The sequence below is a fragment of the Micropterus dolomieu genome, linkage group LG02 (genome assembly GCF_021292245.1).
Source record: "Micropterus dolomieu isolate WLL.071019.BEF.003 ecotype Adirondacks linkage group LG02, ASM2129224v1, whole genome shotgun sequence".
NCBI lineage: Eukaryota > Metazoa > Chordata > Actinopteri > Centrarchiformes > Centrarchidae > Micropterus > Micropterus dolomieu.
In genome coordinates, this window is record NC_060151.1 from 7,646,367 (window position 1) to 7,666,520 (window position 20,154).

At 42.4% G+C, this 20,154-nt stretch overlaps 4 protein-coding genes across 12 annotated transcripts in view; 3 read left to right on the forward strand and 1 right to left on the reverse strand.

Moving 5' to 3' along the window:
- Nucleotides 1-3,782, forward strand: part of LOC123984967 (microtubule-associated serine/threonine-protein kinase 1-like) — a 49,307-nt gene extending 45,525 nt beyond the window's left edge. For both annotated transcript variants that reach the window (XM_046072261.1, XM_046072270.1), the window contains exon 27: nucleotides 182-3,782. In XM_046072261.1, the coding sequence (XP_045928217.1) occupies nucleotides 182-1,842 (1,661 nt within the window). In that variant the 3' untranslated portion in view covers nucleotides 1,843-3,782. The remainder of the gene's footprint in view (nucleotides 1-181) is intronic.
- A 1,710-nt stretch (nucleotides 3,783-5,492) lies between these two features.
- On the forward strand, nucleotides 5,493-12,509 carry LOC123984977 (cysteine protease ATG4D-like). Of its 3 annotated transcripts, none has more exons than XM_046072280.1 (11): nucleotides 5,493-5,647; nucleotides 6,991-7,235; nucleotides 7,311-7,436; nucleotides 7,526-7,699; nucleotides 8,571-8,862; nucleotides 8,957-9,021; nucleotides 9,822-9,949; nucleotides 10,294-10,372; nucleotides 10,472-10,548; nucleotides 11,356-11,475; nucleotides 11,699-12,509. In XM_046072280.1, exons 2-11 carry the CDS (start codon nucleotides 7,043-7,045, stop codon nucleotides 11,864-11,866), a joined length of 1,422 nt encoding a protein of 473 aa, XP_045928236.1. In that variant the 5' UTR covers nucleotides 5,493-5,647; nucleotides 6,991-7,042; the 3' UTR covers nucleotides 11,867-12,509. The 3 variants fall into 3 exon arrangements, with proteins under 3 accessions (XP_045928236.1, XP_045928244.1, XP_045928253.1); XM_046072288.1 differs by having other exon boundaries at nucleotides 5,494-5,647; nucleotides 8,574-8,862; XM_046072297.1 differs by having other exon boundaries at nucleotides 5,494-5,647; nucleotides 7,347-7,436.
- LOC123984995 (galactose-3-O-sulfotransferase 2) lies at nucleotides 11,306-15,157 on the reverse strand. Its single transcript, XM_046072308.1, has 3 exons — nucleotides 14,668-15,157; nucleotides 14,108-14,437; nucleotides 11,306-14,005 (listed from the first exon to the last, which is right to left on the reverse strand). The coding sequence occupies exons 1-3, from the start codon at nucleotides 14,784-14,786 to the stop codon at nucleotides 13,105-13,107; spliced, it is 1,350 nt and encodes a 449-aa protein (XP_045928264.1). The 5' UTR covers nucleotides 14,787-15,157; the 3' UTR covers nucleotides 11,306-13,104.
- Nucleotides 15,158-15,688: 531 nt separating this feature from the next.
- The window catches only part of smarca4a (SWI/SNF related, matrix associated, actin dependent regulator of chromatin, subfamily a, member 4a), a 29,965-nt gene continuing 25,499 nt past the window's right edge, over nucleotides 15,689-20,154 (forward strand). For 4 of the 6 annotated variants that reach the window (XM_046072341.1, XM_046072359.1, XM_046072368.1 and 1 more), the window contains exons 1-6: nucleotides 15,689-15,850; nucleotides 17,468-17,731; nucleotides 18,056-18,188; nucleotides 18,955-19,404; nucleotides 19,632-19,730; nucleotides 19,828-20,083. In XM_046072341.1, the coding sequence (XP_045928297.1) occupies nucleotides 17,510-17,731; nucleotides 18,056-18,188; nucleotides 18,955-19,404; nucleotides 19,632-19,730; nucleotides 19,828-20,083 (1,160 nt within the window). In that variant the 5' untranslated portion in view covers nucleotides 15,689-15,850; nucleotides 17,468-17,509. Of the gene's footprint in view, nucleotides 15,851-16,131; nucleotides 16,343-17,467; nucleotides 17,732-18,055; nucleotides 18,189-18,536; nucleotides 18,641-18,954; nucleotides 19,405-19,631; nucleotides 19,731-19,827; nucleotides 20,084-20,154 lie in introns of those variants that run through there. The other 2 variants (XM_046072349.1, XM_046072383.1) reach the window with 2 other exon arrangements.

The following is a 20,154-nucleotide window of genomic DNA, read 5'->3' on the forward strand; positions in this document are numbered from 1 at the left end:
TATTTTGTCTCTTCTCTCCTGATCCGTTACATAGTTTCAGGAAGCATATAAATATTTTAAAAGTATAAGAAACACATTTTCAAGTTTACTGTGAGAATTTCAAGTCCTGTCAGAAATGCACAAATACAATGACAACATATTGTGATTGAAAAGTTAAATGTATTTCCTCTCCTCTCCTCAGGCACCTCCTCCCAGAGCAGCTCCCCGGCATCCAGCACCCCGAACTCCCCAGCAGCCTCTCACCACATGAGGCCCAGCTCCCTGCACGGCCTGTCTCCCAAACTTCACCGCCAGTACCGCTCTGCACGCTGCAAATCTGCAGGCAACATCCCTTTGTCCCCCCTGGCTCACACCCCCTCCCCGACCACATCCTCTCCTCCACCTCTCTCTGGCCACACGGTAGGGAGCTCCAACACCACACAGATGTTTCCGGTCAAGCTGCACTCCTCACCTCCTGTTGCCCGCCCTCGTCCCAAAAGTGCAGAGCCTCCCAGGTCGCCCCTGCTGCAGCGGGTGCAGTCGGCGGAAAAGCTAGGAGCACCAATTCTGCCTTCTTCCTCTTCATCATCATCGTCGCCTTCTCCTCTGACAGGTGGGGTGTCGTTACGCAAGCATAGCCTGGAAGTGGCGCATGGTGACTACAGGAGAGAGTCCTTCCACTGTGAGCACAGCCTACAAAGTCTGCTAGAGATAGAAGGAGAGAATGGCCCTGCTCCCCCATCTCCTTCATCATCATCCTCCCCCTCTCCTCCCATGGGAGGGGAGATTGGAGGCCTGAAGCCTCTAAGGAGGCTGGGAAGGCAGGAGTCACCGCTCAGCCGTGACACACTGCTCACAGCAAGAGAGAAGGATACTCAAACCACAGCATCTGAGCTCAGCCAGTTGCAAACTGAGGGCACAGCTGCTAAAGCTGAGCCCCAAACCAATGTTGTTGTAAGTCAAACATTATCCTCTGTTGATGTTCTGAAGAAAAACATAAGTGTATCTGCGGTGGAGACAAAGTCCAGTCCAGCACTGGTTTCATCCACAACAGAGGCCAATCCTAGCCCAGGGGACAAACCCCAAGATGCAAGCAGTTCCAGTTCTGAGGCAACAGGCTCCAAGAGTAAACTCAGTGAGAAAATATCAGTTCCTGGCACATCAAAGGGCCTCCAACAACAAGACAGTAAGCAACAGAGTGTTCAGACAGGCAGTGGACCTGCACCTAAAGCTAAGGAGAAGACTGAGGAGAAAGTGAAAAGCACTGCAGGTACAGACAAAGGAAACATGCAGAAAGTCTCATCAGCAGAGCAACCCAAGCCACGTAAAGGCCCAGAGGCAGAAGAGACAGGAGGCATCGTTGGTGAAAAAGCAACAGAGACGACCAAGGTCAAAGGACCTGCGCCCCCAATTCCCACACAGGTTCAAACCCATGCTGCAGCTCATGTGCTAGCTGCTCCCAGACCCAAAGTGGAAAGGGTATCAAACAGTTACCGCGGGGCCAAGGAGGAGAGGGCCCACTTGGAGGTCCTGGAAGAGAATCCCATGTCGCCCTCCTCTAATGCAGCTTCACCCTGCTTGAGCAAGTCTCGCCCTATGTCTCCGGGAGAGAAAGCCAGCTTTGTCACCCAGCTCACGAGTGTGGCCAAAACAGTGCTCGGGCCTATGAAAGGGGGATTACAAGAGGGAGCCAAGGTAAAAGACACCTCCAAGTCAAGCGAGGAGAAGCGAGGGAACACGGCAGGAAAACCAGAGGCTCCATCTGGGGGCGGGCGTCGGGGAGCGCAGACAGCCACATCAGCAAGCTCTGGCACAGGCCAGTCTGAGAAAGGAAACAGTCGGAGCTCCAAGCATCATTCGTGATACAAGAGCTTCAGAAAGAGTCAGACTCTCCCATGCAATGCCTTTTACTGTAGCATCACACCGACATATCACAAATAAACATGACTTTGAATGGAGGGGACACAGAAATGCCCGAAGAAATAACAGATGACATGTGACATGAAGATGTGAACAAAGATGCATCAGCCATGTTGGAAAACGTGCACTCATGGTGTCATAATGTAAGCCCGTGTATGTACTGTATGTTCATCACAATGTGTTGTGTATATAGGAAAAAATGTCATAATGCATGTCTGACGCTGTATATGGAAAATGAAAGAATATTTAAAAAGATGAAGAATATAAAGCAGACCTTAAGATGGTGAACACTGTGAACATCTTTTCAACCGACCACAACAGACAAACTGTTAACTATGTGTAAACAAGCAGAATCCAGTTATAAACGGGCCTTACTCCCATTTCAGATCAGCTCCAATTGTAATTTAGTTCATGTGTAAGTTTTTACTTTGGTTGTAATTGTAGAAGACAAACACACACTGTATTTCCTTAAAGGTCAGTTACTGAAAGAGAATAGGCTCATGTCGTGTAGTGAGGAATAGAACAAACGGGACCCAGATACCAAAATGCTTGCAGTGATGTACTTTTTGGATGGGCCAATCGGCTGGTTTGCTGTAGATCTGTTTAAGGGCTGAATTTCAGTGGAAAGGAAAGAGGTAGGTGAACTTGCACAGGGACACTATGCAATTTGCTAATAACGCCACTTTTTTTTTGGTGTCCCCAATTACTCAGTTTACATTGTGCTGCGGACAAGAAGAGAAGACAGAGAAAAGGGTTGCAATAAGCCGAGAAAACACAGCGTTGTCTCCATTGATAGTAGTGAAATGTGCAATGATATATTTTAGGCTGTTGAGTTAGTGTGTTCGGAGTGCAGTGAGGAGAAAAATTGCGGAAAGAACCATAATGAAAGTAGGCTAGAAGATGCTCTTTCACTCGCTCTTTTCTGTTTATGCAGATGTACGGTATATTGTGTAATGTTAGGTGTGAAGGAAAGTGCCAGTCTTTTTATTTAGAGATAATGTGACTGTTTTTGTTTACACTTAAATGTATGATAATATGCAATCCAACAGTGCCCAGGTCCATAAAACTGAGCACCCTTGTCAGTGAAATAGAGGTAGACTATACACAAAGCCAGGAGTAGTCTTGTTTGTTCTTGTGTATTACAGAGAAATGATCTTGTTCATTTTGGGACACCAGGCTCAGACCTGTCTTAGACTGCCCCCTTGTGGGCAGCTTCTCATGACACCAGTAGTCCTGAGGTACAAAGAATAATAGGTGTATTTCTTCTGCCTGTGGATCTTTCCATGTCATATAACTATTCGGATGCATACTTCCTTTGTTGATGAACACATGTAGATCAATTTCAGATGAGTTTTGCAGTCTGAGTTTAAAAAGTCTTGAATTTATCCATTAGGATGTAGTGGGCATCAGAAGTGTTAGCCCAATGTTTGGACATTAATCACTTGTGGTTTTGTGGGTAATGTGAAAAATCTGCACTTTATTTTGTGTCAAATATTTTTATTTACTTGTTCATTTAATACTTTTTCTATTTGTTCTATTGATTAAAGTGTTTTATTTATTCAAACGTTTTTACATAACATCAGTTAGTGAATTTCTGCGTTACTGCTGAAATTAGTTATTTATAAATTTTACATTTTGACTGAGAAACCTACCAAATCTGTGTGGCTGTCCCATTGTGTACAGTTTTGACTCTGTCATTCAACAAGTCCAAAGTCGTAAAATTACTGTCATGCCCATCTTGTCCAAGTGTTTGACTTCTTTTTTTCTAGTTCTTGTTGTTTTCCATTGCATTGCTACATATTTATTAGCCACCATTGTGAAATAAACCAATGCAAAAAAAGCCTATAGTGCAGAAATGTAATAAAATGCAGAGAAACCCCTTGTTTTGTCTGACCTTTTTTTCAGATAAAACTACATAATGGTATAAAATGATCACCCAGAGGGATAATCAGGGGCTCCAGCTGTCAGAGGGTAGGATTAAATATTGTTTTGTACACGGCTGTGACTTCATGATAGTATCTAGGTGTACGAGGCTGATAAAGGGGTATCGCCCAGTTTGTATACATCTGCAGCTGCTTTTTTTCTGGATCAGTCATAACGTGCAAAAACCCACACAACTTCTGTCTGTGGTAATATCAAGGTATTTCTTTGTGAAACTTTAAAGTTTTTGTAATGGGATAACCACAAATGTGGCCAAAGAAGTATTTACAGTTTATAGCTTATTCAGGTATGACATTTATGTGATTATAGGCAATGTTAGAAGCCTATTGATGCCATGCCATAAGTGTTTTTTGGCCTTCTTTGCAATTTTCTGTGCCAAACAATCCAGTCCTTTTATTTTTTTTTACCAGTTTAAATAGTCCTACTACAACCCATACAAGTTTTCACTTGCCAAATAGTGATTGCAGGATCTAGCCTACTTTGTGACTGACAGCTTGTTTCTGCCTTGGATAACTTTCTTTCACTCACACTGATGGTTAGCCTATATTTTAAAGATTCCTTCCAGTCATTTTTACCAGTTGAAATAGGCTAGATTTAAAGGGCCCCTACCTGATTAGGCTTCTATAATGTTTTTTAATGACTTGATTTTATTTTAGCCAAACCATGACTGACTAAGAACATTATGTTCCAGGGGAGTGGGTTAGGGTAACCGCAGTTAGTAGCATAATCTACACCCTTGGCTTTTCCCAGTAGTAAAGGTAGACATGAGTATTCTGCAAAGGAAAAGAGAATGGTGAATTAATGAGCTGGGAGTTAAAACAAGTATAAATAAATAAATAATCATTAATTTTGCTGACGCTTTTATCCAAAGCGACTTACAATTGCTATAGGGGTGGTGGTTAGGAATGAGGTAACCTGGGAATAGTTATAGGCCTACCTATTATCTTAAACTCTACACAGATGGGTCTAAGAACAAGGATTGTGTGGGAGTGGGTGTACGTCCCTGAGATTAAAATATCTACGTCCCAGTCTGACAAGTAAATAATATAGCAGAAATAGTGTCAGCCAGTAGGTTGAAGAGGTCAGACCTGATAGGGTAGTTATATGCAATTGATTCAAAAACTGTCAGACTCATTGAATTTTATAGCTTGATAAGACTCCATAGATGTGGTATAGAGGTACAGGTCTATTGGATGCCAGCACTTGAGGGGTTGAAAGGAAATTAGTGTGCTGATAATCTAGCAAAAATGGACATTGCAAACGGTAATAACAGTGGGATACCAGTTCCACTTGGACAAGGAGAAGGGAATGGAGATGTGGCAGTATGTATGGGGGAAAAGAACAGTGACCATGGTGTGGACTGTGGAGTTAAAGAAATTGTGGAACCTGCCATGTTGCATTTCTATAGACTAGGGTAAACAGGAAGGCACGCTTTACTTTATTAAGTGACTTGAGGTTGTCAGGAAGAATTTAATAATGACATGATGTTATCTTAGGCTATGTGCGTGCAACTTAAAGTTGTTGGCGATCCGCCAGCAATCCGAGAGAAGAAGAAGAAGAAGAAGAAGACGAAGAAGATAATCCGGGGCTCACTATCATTGGTCCTCTGTTGACCAATCACAGCACCGCCAACACGTGACCAGTATAAACAGGAAGTGAGTGGGACAAGTAGTTCACTGCTCTGCTGTCTTTCGAAGCTCGAGCGTAGATTATTTAATCGAAACGAAAACGGGCTGGCACCTTCAGTGAAATTCATTAAGTGACTTGCTCTAATTTAAGGAGACAGAATGACCATGCCCGAATGAAGGTAAAAGATGACTGTCATGCATTAATAATTTTAATAAATTTGGCTGAGCGCGGACGGGCTCTGAAGTTCGATGCCAAAAAGTAAACGGGTGGACATTTTTATACCTTACATGTTTTTAGACCTCGAGTTGTATTTAATTCGTAGTATCAGAAATCTTGCAGAATAACATGTCAAGAAGGACAAATGGGCACCATTTTGTTTCTTATTTTGTCTAACCAGCAGTTTTTAAAAGTTACATTTCATCACATTAAGTCACTTGTCATGATGAAATGATCAACAGACTTGCCATTGATTTATTTTCTATAAGCACTTCCAAGCATGTAGTACTATACAGAGTATCTGTATGAAAGTAACATAAATGGGGATTTTATTGTGTGAGTTAAATATGAACATGTTCAGCTACAAAAGCTCTACATAAGTTGAACATTTTACCACATGTATGATTGTTATGGATGCTCTCATATAGGTTTTTGAGCGGTGGGTTAGTTCTGACATGGAAAAGGAAGGAAAACTTGATTTTTAACTAGATATTTTTTTAATGTACTACATTAACATACACTCATGATGGATGGGGATGGAAAGTAACTAAGTACGTGTTGTGTAAGTATTTAAGTACTGCAGCACAGTTTTTGAGGTAGGGCTACTTGTACGTGAGTGTTTCCATTTTATGCTCCTTTAATCTACTCTGCTACATTACAGATTGTAATATTGTACTTTTTACTCTCCTACATTTATCTGAAAGTTCTCAGTTCATTTTCTGATTAAGATTTTATATAAAAAAGATATGAAAACCTAATGAAGTACAGCACATTTGCAAAGATTAAACCAGTTTTCCAGTAGGGCTGCAACAATTATTATTAAAATTATTTAATAATTAATAAGTACTTTTGCAATTAATACTTAAAGTACATTTTGCTGATAATACTAACTTTAATTTTAAAACATTTTCAGTGCAGGACTTTTACTTGTAATGGAGTGTTTTTACATTGTTGGATTGGTATTTTTACTTAAATAACTGAGTACTTTTTCAACCACTGATTACACTACTGGTTTATACAATGTGTACCCATGTAGCTGCACATATTGTGACAGTGAATGTGTGACTGCTGCTTGTTGCAGTCATCCTGTCCTACTGCAGCTAACTGGACATATCTGACATTCCTTGAGTCACACGGTGCGGTCACATGGTTTCCCTCTTTGCTAACTGTCATGGAGAATTATTAACATTTACCCATCAGTTCCAGGGGCAGAACGTTTTTATATTGCATGTGGCTGAATAACCCATCAGGGTCTTGTGTCACATGTATGTGATGTTGTTTTATGTTCCTTCTGTGTCTTCGTAGGCTGCTATAGTGATAAGGAGCAGTTCTCCAGTCTAGGTCATCTCCAGTTGTTATGAATCCCAGCTCCTCCTTAGCTCACTGTGAGGGCCAGTCCCCTGTAGACGACCAAATGGACGACTGGCTCTTCCTCTCCACTGAATCTGCTGGCCCTCAGGTCCTGGCAGTGAGCAGGGAAGACCGGGACACAGAGGAGCGAGGCAAACTCAAATCCAAGTTGGTCTCGGCATGGAACAGTGTCAAATATGGTCTGACATAGTAACTGTTTTCTATTGTTACTATATATTAAGACCAGATCTGATTGTTACCTTTTCTCTTGTCAGATAAAACTGTTTTCCTTCCTTCTTCCTTTTTTAAAGCTTCAGGCTGGCCCTTGATGCAGAAATCCAAATTCAGCAAGAGTTCTCCTGTGATCATGCTTGGACGGTCCTATGAGTTGAAGGATAAAGGTGAGGCCTTCATACCTCCTGAAATGATCTCGTTCATTTGATTCTGAAACCAACCGGAAATTTTAATTCAAGCTCTGTACCTTTGTCAGAGGAGAGAGACTGTTTCCGTCGCTCCTTTGCATCTCTCCTGTGGTTGACGTACAGACGAGGTTTTCATCAGCTGGCGGGCTCCTCTCTGACCACCGACAGCGGCTGGAGTTGTGTTTTACGCACGGGGCAGATGCTGCTGGCACAAGGCCTGCTCCTACACCTGATGCCACCAGGTGACAGTACACACAGGCACACTGTAGTGTTATCTATCTTAATATCATTGTCAGGTAGAATCAGATGCTGTGCTTTTTAGCTAGGCTAGTTAGCTTTAAGCAGGACTAATTTAACTGGTGTTTTTTTTCTCCATTACGATTTAGATTTAGCTAAGATGTTGGAGCATCAAAATATATTTTTCAATTACTGGAAACTCACTGTCTGTAAATTAGCTTCAACCAACCTGCTGTTTGGTTTTTATGTCTGTTTTGTACTGTTTGTTTTGACACTTTTTTGGGAGGGGGGGGGTTACACATTTAATACTTTTTATATGTTAAAATAATATGTCAAAAAGACAGATTCTTATCTTGAATTTTGATCAAATATTTAGTTATTGTGGCTTGGCTTTTTACGGCAGTACAGGGTTGTCATGCTAATTGTGAACATAAGCAGACTTCTAAATGCATTACACACAAGTGTAAATATCTGTACAAAAGAGAACAAAATAAGAAAATATGATATTGAAGTTTCTGTGCTGAACGGGGGTAGACGTAGGTCACATCTACTCATAGTCAAAAAAAATTATAAAACCATAAATTCACTAAAGAAAATCAATACAATATTTTTTTGTGATTGGACTAGAAATGTGGGTCCATAGTAATTTAGTAGTTAAAGAACACTGTTACATAGGGACTTAAAATATCAAAAGCTGTAAACTGTTAGTTTTATTCCCCTCATTCCTGAATGACAAATTGTGAGTGAAACCACATTTTCTTCTCTGTTAACGACAATGGGAAAACAAAGCAGTCTATCCAGGTGAAAAGCAGATATCAGGTGTGTCTTTAGTTACATAGTACAAAACTTATTTTACTGTATCTTTACTTTCATTTGGAGGTTGGACTTGGTCTGTGAGCCACCATGCGGTCAAAGATGACATGGACCTGCTGGTGAATCGTTCCGCAGACGGTGGACAGCGTGAAGGGTCCAAAACGAGGTGTCGAAGGCTGAGCTTGGATTCCTGCTTGGACAGACCCATGGAGGCTAAACACAGAATGGTGGTATCGTGGTTTGCAGACCATCCTACAGCGCCTTTCGGGATACACCAGCTGGTAGAGTTGGGCAAAAGCTCAGGGAAGAAGGCCGGGGACTGGTACGGACCTTCCATTGTGGCACATATCCTCCGGTGAGATGTGAAGTCATGATTTACCAGTCCAATTATCCTTACCAACGTTTATAAAGATGTAACATCCTCCAGTAAATTTAAATTTTTGTTACAGGAAAGCTGTGGCAGCATCTGCAGACCTTCCCAATCTAGTCATATATGTTGCACAAGACTGCACCGGTGAGTAATGTCTTCAATCTGTGTATTTGCTCTCTCCTCTGATGCAAATGCAGCTGTGCTCAGGGACGGACAGTTGTACAAACAGAGAATTGGATCAGTGTTATATGCTTATTTAGACATTCCTCTTTATTATTGAAGAGGTATTTCATTTTAGTATTTTTTTTTAATTTTATTTAGACAGTTGTAAACTAGAGAACACAGTTGCACATACTGACAGCCTCATAACTATAGTTTTAATACAAAATGAAAATGCTCATAACTCACTCACCCTCACTAATCATGTTAGCCTGTATAGCTCCATTTTGGATTACACAGTAAAAGCAGCTGAGGAAAATACTTTTGAGCTGTAAATTGTTTTCCATGTGAGGGAGATGTTTTTTATGAAGTACTTTTGGGTTCCCTCGCAATACATTTTGCACTCCATACATTTATAACTCCGTACTCCTTTCAAAAGGCTGAGCTCTGACAGTAAACAGCCACTGACTGTGAGCACAGCTGGGGCTGTTTTGTCCTTGGTGAAGCTGTGGATGTGGTTATTGCTCGGTCCACGGCTGCATATGTGGTTAAATCTATGACGCTATAGATATGGCTTTCGGTAATTTTAACCTTCTTTGGATATCTTTACTTCTCCTATTAACATTAGCCAAGAAAGCCTTATCTACACATATGACACATGTGACCTCCAGAAGGAGTTCAGGAATACAGTAACTTCACTGCAATGCTCAGCCAGCACAGTCATGTCAACTCACTCAGGAGTTACTGATCCATGTGGACGTATACGTGTGTCTCCGTGTTTTCAGTCTACTTGGAGGATGTGACAAAGTTGTGTGAACGGCCTCTCCCGCAGTCCTGGAAGTCTGTCATCATCCTGGTTCCTGTTCGGCTTGGAGGACAAGATCTCAATCCCTCCTACATCACCTGTGTCAAAGTATCCAAACCATCTTTTATACATTCTCTCCATTATACATCCAGTGTAAACTGAGTAGTTTATTGGGAAACATTTAACACCAGTGGCTCTCAAAGTGGTGGGGTCCTTGTGGCTGTAATTCTTTTACCAGTTTCCACCAAAAGTAGTACAGCTACACTATAATTTATTATAAAGTAACTGATTACAGTATTTTAACTTTGGGTTTCAGGTTCAGTAATAAAGCAACATCCCCCTACATGTTACTCTGTAGTCTGAAAACAGAAAAATCCCTGCTCTGAAGCAAGCAAACAATGATGAATGAATGAGAACAAACAAAACAACTTATTCCTCGATCTTTTCCATAGAAACTCTTGACATTACAATGCTGCATTGGAATCATTGGGGGGAAACCAAAGCACTCTTTGTTCTTCGTCGGCTTCCAGGGTATGTGCGGTACAATATAAATAATAATTACTGTGCTCATCTGTTTGACGTCAGTCCTTTCACTTTTTATTCCTTCCCCTTGGCCCTGCTGTGCAAAAGATGACCATCTGCTGTACTTGGACCCTCACTACTGTCAGCCCACAGTGGATATAACAAAGGAGAACTTTCCCTTAGAGGTATGAGGAAGTACTATTTCTCTTCTTTTTGCTTTCCGTTTTGTTTCCTCCTGTGACAGCTGTTAACCAGTGGGTTCCCAACCTTTTTTCAGATGTAGTCCCAAAGCCTTATTAGATGACCCTTCATCAGTACAATTAAAAGTACCCTTCATCAACACCGCCAGTCATGTTCCAATTGTGTTCATTTGAATTGATTTTAAACTGCATTTAATTAAACACTTTTAACTATATAATGGATATTCTTAGAAATTTAGCTGCATGTGTTTTGGTTTGTTTAACTTGCTTTCAGGCTACTTGTTGCAGAAGCTAGATATTTCAACCATTTATCCATTTAAGCAAACTGTTTCAACCATTTATAAATTACTTCTAGCTAACATTCGCTAACTATTTAAACTTCCTTTATTTGTAACTCTTTCGACTATTTATCCAATACTTTTGGCTACCTCTGCCTTCCCTGACTTTTAGCTATTTCACTTATGTATTTGTTATTTTTAGCTATTTTGACCTTTTTAGCTATTTTTTACTTTGAGTTGTTTTGACCATTTAACCATTCTTAGCTTATCTTTTCAATCAATTATCCATTATTTTCAGCTAGCTATTTAGACTAATTGCAACTCTTAATGTACTCTGCCATCTATCCATTTATCTCCTGGCAACTGCAAAAGTACCCCCTGAGTTACAAGTACCTGGTTGGGAATCGAATCGATAACATCCACATCAGACCTAATAGAAATGTTTTCTGACTCCAATGAGACCTATTTCTCATCAGTATTCTTTTCTTGTGCTTTGTCTACACACCACTTGCAGTCGTTTCACTGTAAAAATCCCAGGAAAATGGCTTTCTCTCGCATGGACCCCAGCTGTACCATAGGATTCTATGCTAAGGACCAAAAGGACTTCAAATCACTGTGCACAGTTGTTAATGAGGTATGTGATTGGGTTATTTGGGTCTCTATTCATGGAACCCTTGGATGGTTAAAATGCAGCTGTGTAGCTTTTGGATAGTATAGCATAACTCAATATTTGTCTCTTAGTGTGCAATTGTCATACATGCAGAAAAGTGATGATGTCATTTGACAAAACAAAATGTTTTAGGGTTGAATCTTGATTGTCTTGAACTGGTTGAGTTATTGTTCTGTTTCTCCCATAGACTCTCTCCACATCTGCAGAGACATACCCCATGTTTATATTTGCAGAAGGAAAAAGTCAGGAGGAGGAGTCGGCAAGCAATACACCCACAAACAATGTCACCTACATCCAGAGGAAGAACGAACGGAGAGGAACCGACACTAGCATGGACGAGTTTGTTCTGTTATGAACATAAGAAGATAAACTCTTCCCTCAAGGCTGTACAGTGATCAATGATGTGACAGTTAAGCTGTGTATCGACTACTGAGCGTAAGAACAAAGTCCTCAACATCCACTAGCAGCAAGCTCAAGGGACTCCCTAAAGGTTTTGTAAAATGTTCAGGTAATATTTTTTTATTGCGGTTTTGTGCTCATTTGTGTTTTTATTTATTGTTTTAAGAGGAGAACATTTAGATATTATTCAAATTGAAGGGTGAAGGATGGTTTCTGTTTTGCCATCTCAGCCTTTTTGTGTTAGTCCATGAAATCCATGTTCTTGAAAACTTAATTTATTCAAAAGAATAGAAATAGAATAAATGATAATGATTTCCTTCCAGGGACAAACTTAAGGCAGGTATTACTTTGAGAAACACTCTCTCACTGTTTCATGTCATGTGACAGGATGTGCTGCCTTTGAATGGATTAGAACATTGGATTCCTGTGAACATGTGACTCACATGAGAAACACAGAAAGAACATGGCTTTACTGGAGAAGAAGTTAAATGTTGTGAATGTACTCTTGCAGGAAAAGGACAATTTACTGAAAATATTATTATTAGCGGGATCGTTTTATGCTGTCTTTTATCTGAATAAAAACAATGTAAAGACAAAAAGACCGGAACTCACCACAACACCATCCTCCTACACCGTATTTACATGGTACCTATAGTTACTAAGTTATTACTGTGGTGTAGTGGTGACTTTAAGTGCTGCTTTCTGAGCTTTTAGGGACTGTCTGAAAAGTATTGGGGTGGCAGGCAGATCTTTTATAAAAAGTGAGGTCCTACGCTGCATGATCAATGACATTTATAACCTCACTGGAGCAAAGCACATTCTACCTCCGGCTAACAGGAGGTAGAATGTGCCTGACTGGACGGCAGTGCTTTTATGCCCTGCTCCTGCAGTCGGCAACAGCTCACGTTTGACTGTTAAGTCGGCAAAAGTCAGCCGCAGTCCTCTCGAACGCACCTATTGACTTTGGTGATCCCCCAACTTTTCCTCAATCACCACCATGGTGATACTGGTTTTAAGTAAAATGTGTCAACAACTAATGGATGTTCTGGGATTATAAAAAGTTGAAACACTGTACTCTGCCCTCCCAAACAATATAGACTGCATTCCCTTGAGCAAGTATGAAAAGTACAGAAACCTCCTCCTTTTCTGACCACCTACCACCCCTAATAATTTTTATACAGTCCCTTACATGCCTTACTCTGTAGGCAAAGCCCTCATGTCTCGACCATACTGCTGGAAATACAGATGGGCATGGTACTGAATTTCAGGCAGTACTAGACGTATACAGAATCCCTGCTCCTGCTTGGTCAGGTTCCCCTGTACCTGATAACCCAAGATAGTGACTGAATCACTCTGCCAAGGTCTTACTAGGTCCTCAAGTTCCCCAGGAGGCACCCCATTCCTGGCCACACATTTCTGTCTGATTGTGTCTGTGGAGGCCCGCAGTAGAGCCACCTCTCTGTTCAGCCTCTCCAGCCCATACTGCTCTGCCTTCTCCCAGAAGACCTGGAGGAAATAGTCATACAGCAACACGTCCAGGCTGTTCCAGGCCCGGATCCTGGCTTTGGTTATGTCGTCCAGCGGAGTGACATCCTGAGGAGAGCGAGTGTTAAGGCGAACGTAGGCTAGTTCCTCAAGCTTCAGGTTCAGCAGGGCCCCCAGGAGGACCAGGGACTCATCAAAATGCTCTGCGATCATAACTAGCTGGAAGGTCTCCTCCAGCAGAGTTAGGTCAGCTGGCCAGGAAGAGATCCACTGCTGGCTGTTGAGACCTAAATCAAAGCTCATGGGATTCTTTCCTAGACCATTACCAGGCTCGTTGGGGTCCCAGAATGAATCCGGAGACTCCAGGAAAACCGACAAGGCTGATTTGTGCTCTGCTGTCTGTTTGGCTAAGGTGAAAGCAGGAACAGTGGTGGTGTAATAGGAGAAAACGGACTCAAATGTCTGTAGAGGTTCACGAAGGATGGTGATGTAGATGGCGTTTGGTGGCATCACCTGTTTCAGCTGTACCACGTCTAGACGCATATGGCTACAAAGTATGTCGTACTGAGAGTAACCATCGGGTAACTCGTCCACAAATTCTGCCCTGAATCTGGAAAGGACAAAGGAAGGTGTAGTTTGACAGTCGCACCAAAAGCAGAGCTATCCTAGAGATTTGAGATGCGTGTACTAAAGCATAGTCAGGGTAGCGTACTTATCTGGATAGCCGAACTGGTAGGTGTAATGAGGGAAAGCGAATGTGGCTCTGTTCTTCTCTCCCATGCGAAACAGCAGATTTTGGACAGTACTGCTTCCTGTCTTGTGTGTTTTAAGGAAAACAACAGGAGGACTCCGTGTCCTTTTCCTCAGTATATTATAAATATTGGCATCCATATGATCCTGTGCACCAGAGGGCTGAGTGTTACTTCTTCTTTTGTGGTCTTGGTATGGTTTGTTAGGTCTGTGATTGGCATTCCCACCATAAGCTAGTCCCTCTCTATTCTCCACTGGCTGCTTACTCCATCCTTTGTGCCAAACATGAGGGCTTTAGAAAGAAAAGAAAATACAAGGATTCAACAAAATAAGTACATATTTCATAATAATATATGCAAGATTGTAAGCCTTGCTGAAATAATAATTGTTAAATGTGGATTTCAAACTGCTGTAGTGCAATTTTACTATTATGTACACTGCTCAGTATTGTCAAAAAAGCAGTGCTACAGAATAACTGCAGACTGAGGCATACAGTGTAGGGAGTTAAATCCTGTTACTTACCTTGATTGTTGCAACAAATGACTACCTATAAGTACAAGCAGAAAGGTAACCCCCAAGGTCACCATGAGACCTGCCACACGGTATCTCCAGAGCTGGGTGGCCAACAAGTGGAGGGTCATCTCTCAGCAGTCCAACCTGACCACACTTTGTCTTCTAGTGGTTTCCTGTCTGTGAGGAGCTCCTAAGAGTGGGACTACTGTCAGCAGATTAAAGACATTGGCACAACCCTAACCTCACCTTCCTTAAGCTGATCAGTCACATGTGTCAACAGGACTTTAGCATGGAGCAGTAAATAACTTTATCGTGCAAAAAAAAATAATATACTAATGATGCTGGAAACGTGCGTGCTGTTTGTGTGTGTGTGTGTGATGTGCATACACAGTACACATTGTCAGTAATGTAAATTACTAAAAAGGCATTCAACTCTACGATTAAAGTAAATAAATATCATGGCCTAAATTTTGTTGGTAAATGTAAGTACTGATTAGTATTGAAGAGGGCTTAAACGATGCAATTAGTTGATTAATAGAAAATGAACTATTTTAATCATCATCATTTAAAGGAAAGGGTAACCTAAATATAACTGGACCTGCATTTAAAGAAGTCATCTTTGGTTTTGGGAATTTGATCAAACTAACAGGACGAAACAGATTAATCTACAGAGTGCTCGTCAGATTAATAGATAATATAAATCAACTTTAGTTTCACCCCTGGCTTTGAATAACTGGTGTGTTTCCAGCACAAGAATCCAAACGCCTGGGGGAATAGTGAAATCGAAACTGCATGCTATTTTCTCTCCATTACTCCCAGTCCCTGCCTTGTTTCGTCTGATGCCTTGCCCGTATACGAGTATTTTCACGTTAAAATAAACGGGCAGTGAAATGATCAGTCTTGCCGTCTCTTCCACAATACTGTGTTTAACTCGCGTTCCCATCCCCCACGCCGGCTTCTTGCTCTTTCATCCCCCACTGTAGAGCAGCCTTTACTGGGCATGCGGGAAGTGGGTGAGAGGCGGGTGGGGGCGCTGCAGAGTCGTACGGGCCGTCCCTGCGATACAATCTACCGAGAGAGGGGGGTGAAGGGAAAAAACCGACTGGGTAGGTCGGTCTTTGTTTCTGGCTAGGAGGAAAACCAAGAGGCATTGTAGCCGGTGAGGATTCAGACATCACCGTTCACCACTTGTGTAAGTCAGCTATAATTTTGCTGTGAAGTGAAGAGAGATCTGTCTGTGTTTTGCGCTGCTGTTGGAGGATAACATGTGCTTTAACAGGGTATTTTTCTTGTGGCGAAAAGGACGAGACCGACATTACAGTGCCGCTGCTGTGGCGCGACACTGTGCAATGAATGAAAATTGTTTTTGGAAATGTGCTTAGAGCGGAGCACCGATCCAAGGGTAGCCTACGGGAGGCGCGTTGGATCAATCAGCTCCAGTGATGAGGGATGCTCTAACTAACCTTTCACTTGTCGCCGCATCTGGCCAAACATCTCGCTAAACAACACATTTTGTGCTTAATTGGCCTGGTGGAGCATGGCCGGCTAGGCTAACTCAACTAGCTCGCTAGCATGCTAAGCACCGTCAGCAGCCAGCTTATGTTGTGGTATCAATACAGGCTTATACCTAGCAGGCTAGTCCGAGCCGGGCTTGTGCTCTTTGTAGCTTTACCGTCAATTTAGTGTACGTTTACGGTAAACCAGTTGTTCAGCGAAGATCAGCAAACTTTGTGTTGCATTATGTGAAGCAGGAGGTGAAAACGATGGATTTACAGTAGGCGAACGGACGTAATGTACCGTCAACTATTAAATCCGGCTAGGCCAGGCTAACGCTAGCAAAGCTACCAATGCTAATAATAGCCAGCCTGAGTTAACTGTGATTTCCTTGTAAATATAAACATTCTAAAAACTGGACGGACACAAAGGCTTTACACTGAACAGCTGTTCTCTCAATCACTTTTAATAGACGTCTCTGTGTGTGCACTGAATGGGTTTTATCTTGTTGGATAGAGTCTCGTCTAACTTGCATAGATTTTTTTTTTCCGCCATAGTTTTGACTCATGAAAGGGCAGTTTAAATTATTTCTTTACGGTCCACTGTGTGTATGAAGCTCACATTTTGTAGTACAGTTACATCTCTATAGTCCTTAAATTGTTAATTACATGTATGATATGTACCGTTAATGTTCCTGTTCCATTCAGCAACTGACCATCTGTCACAATTTAAGGGTTCAGTGCATCACTCAATAACAAAAACTTGGTATTTTCCTGTTATTAGTTTTGGTTCTAGTTCACACAGCAGCAGAGGGGCATTTTGTGTGTGGTATGCGCTTTGCTAAACACCAAACAATATATTTGAAGAACACAACAAAATTATAAGATAATAACTTAACATGAGCAATGATCCACAGAGGTTAATAAGAGCTACTTTCACCACCAACTGCCTGAACTGTTGACTACACAATTATATCTGATTGTGATTTACGGTGTAACCATAGTTTACATATGTAATATTACAGTGCTTTGTGAGCTTGTTATTGGGGTAAGCTCTGGCTGTTATCTCTTGTCTGGTGAATTTGTACCTTCAGGAACAGATGAACTGTCCCTTAAAACGATATAAAGAGTTTCCATTAACTCTATTTTGCAGTCTTCAGTGTTGTATTCAAAGAGTTAGCACACTAAAGTAATCACATTTGATTATGTGGAATAGGTTACTCTATAATTTGGACTTGGACGGCAACTACTGTGTGAAAGGAATTTTCTATAAAGTGGATATTTTAAATATATGGATTCTGATCATTGCTTCACAGGGGTACTTGCTGCTGGCACACATTTCCAGTTACCTGTGAGAGATGTCCACTCCTGACCCCCCGATGGGAGGGACACCTCGGCCCGGACCCTCCCCGGGCCCAGGGCCATCTCCGGGAGGCATGCTGGGCCCGAGCCCAGGCCCCTCTCCAGGCTCAGCCCACAGCATGATGGGGCCCAGCCCAGGACCCCCTGGATCTGGACACCCCCACCCTCCACAGGGACCGTCAGGATATCCTCAGGACAACATGCACCAGATGCACAAAGTACTGGACAGTTTTTTGTTTTTATTTTATACCCTGCCTTCATTAAAGTATTTTCCTACAAGTTTGAAATTACAGTAAATCAGTTCCGTAGTGGTTTATGTTCGTCTTTTGATCTGAACGTTTTGCGATTATTTAGTAGCCACTAACATTTCATCCGTTTGCCAAAGATTTTGTAATTGCCTGCTAGTGTTTTGCCAGTCTTAATCTCAATAACTATATTACAAACTAAGACTATTTAAAACTTAATATTGCTTAATTAAATAAAAGTTACAACCTCACATAAACATTTGTCTCATGTATGATTATTTTCCCTCTTTTAATCAGCCCATGGAAGCCATGCATGAGAAGGGAATGCCCGATGACCCCCGCTATGGACAGATGAAGGGCATGGGCATGAGACCAGGGGGGCACAGTGGAATGGGACCCCCTCCAAGTCCCATGGACCAACATTCCCAAGGTAGCATATCACATAATATTGTGTTTTATGTAGCCTGTGTTGTAAGTTCTAGAGAGATGAAACATGAGTAAATACAGTCTGGTGTTAATATTTGTGGTGTGCTCGCAGTCTGCATGCCTTATGGTTGTCAGTTGGAATCCTCAAATAAATTGAGTTGTGTACAAAGTCAACACGCAGTGGGTGAAAGAAAGATTAAAATGAAGGATCTGCTTTTTGTCCCTGAAAAGCCCCACACAGGAAGAACAGATAACTCAGCCACGCAGACATACTGTACTGTTTGTGTGTGTGTGCGTGTGTGAGAAATCCATCCAGCCGGTTTCTCTTCTTGTGTTGCTGCTTGTTTGGCAGCATGAGCAGACAGTAATGGGCTGGGCCACGAGAGGGGCGGGGTTCAGTGGCTTCCCCTTTCAGACAGCAACAAAGGCAGCTGCAAGTACAAAACCACAGAGTCAGTAAGGAAGAAACACACACACATATAGGGACACTAACAGCAATGTGTATGAAATGGAGATGGTTCTATAGGCAAAGAGCACCTTGTATAATTTACATCTGGTCAGTATTTGGACTAAACTAAATGGAACAAAACTGCATGTTACTTAGCTTATAGTCAGTATTTTAATTGTCATCATGACCAAATGTGGCTTAGTTGTTAAAATGCTTTGAAGCTTCTAAACTTTACTCATGGTCAATATGTCCTCTGTATCATATGAAGAACTTTTGAATTGTTTTGTACATACCGATCATGCATCTCTTCTGTGTTCCTCAGGTTACCCCTCTCCATTGGGTGGCTCGGAGCACGCACCTAGCCCTGTCCCAGCCAACGGCCCTCCTTCTGGACCTATGATGCCCGGAGGTCCCTCTGGCCCTGGGGCTGGCCCTATGGAGGGCAGCGGGGACCCTAACCAGGGAATGGGTCAACCTAATCGTGGGGGTCCCCAGGGTCCAGGTGGACCCGGTGGTGCGGGAGGTGGACCTGGTGGACCCACTCCTTTCAACCAGAACCAATTGCACCAACTCAGGGCTCAGATTATGGCCTACAAGATGCTGGCACGCAGTCAGCCGTTACCAGAGCACCTGCAGATGGCTGTGCAGGGGAAGAGGCCCATGCCAGGGATGCAGCAACAGCCCATGCCCAACATGCCGACTTCTACAGGGCCTGGAGTTGGCCCTGGAGCTGCTCCGGGACCAGCTCAGGCCAACTACAACAGACCACATGGTGAGCAAAGTGAAAACCCTCAGGGAGCCTATTTAGTGTATTTTTGTGACGTGCCTTTTATGAAAATGTTATCCAAACATATTTTTAATGTAAGCTTCAAACAAAGAAAGCTGATATCTGTGAAGGCTCAGCAGAGACACCTGGTGGCTGAACATGAATTTGTTTGTTTTTAGCTGTTCCAATGTTTACTAATTACCTGAGATATCAAATTGTTCCTCTTGTTTTAGGCATGGTAGGTCCCAACATGGTGCCTCCTGGACCTGCAGGAGTACCCCCAGGTATGCAAGGCCAGCCTACCAACGGACCCCCTAAATCATGGTCTGAAGGTAAACTTTATCTTGACCTTAGACTCACCTCTGTCAGTGCTGTGTATGTTATGTGCACATGTGGCAAAACTGACTTCTTCTGATTTCTCTCTTCCAGGACCAATGGTGAATGCTGCTGCCCCAGCCAATCCTCCTCAGAAGCTGATTCCACCTCAGCCCACTGGCAGACCCTCTCCTGCTCCTCCCTCTGTGCCCCCCGCTGCCTCCCCAGTAATGCCCCCCCAGACGCAGTCCCCAGGACAGCCTGCCCAGCTCCCTCCCATGATGCTTCACCAGAAGCAGAACCGCATAACACCCATCCAAAAACCTCGTGGGCTGGACCCAGTGGAGATCCTTCAGGAGAGAGAGTACAGGTGAGACAAGGCGGGGAGTAATGTGGTAAAACTGCATCGGTGTTTACACCATACAGCATTTATAGCCATAG

Coding starts and splice junctions, on each gene's coding strand:
- LOC123984995 (XM_046072308.1), bottom strand. CDS start 14,786: ATGACCCTCCACTTGTTGGCCACCCAGCTCTGGAGATACCGTGTGGCA. Junction 14,438..14,667: donor CATTTGTTGCAACAATCAAG/GTAAGTAACAGG, acceptor TTCTTTCTAAAG/CCCTCATGTTTGGCACAAAG. Junction 14,006..14,107: donor CAGTTCGGCTATCCAGATAA/GTACGCTACCCT, acceptor TGTCCTTTCCAG/ATTCAGGGCAGAATTTGTGG.
- LOC123984977 (XM_046072280.1), top strand. CDS start 7,043: ATGAATCCCAGCTCCTCCTTAGCTCACTGTGAGGGCCAGTCCCCTGTA. Junction 7,437..7,525: donor CTATGAGTTGAAGGATAAAG/GTGAGGCCTTCA, acceptor TACCTTTGTCAG/AGGAGAGAGACTGTTTCCGT. Junction 7,700..8,570: donor CCTACACCTGATGCCACCAG/GTGACAGTACAC, acceptor TACTTTCATTTG/GAGGTTGGACTTGGTCTGTG.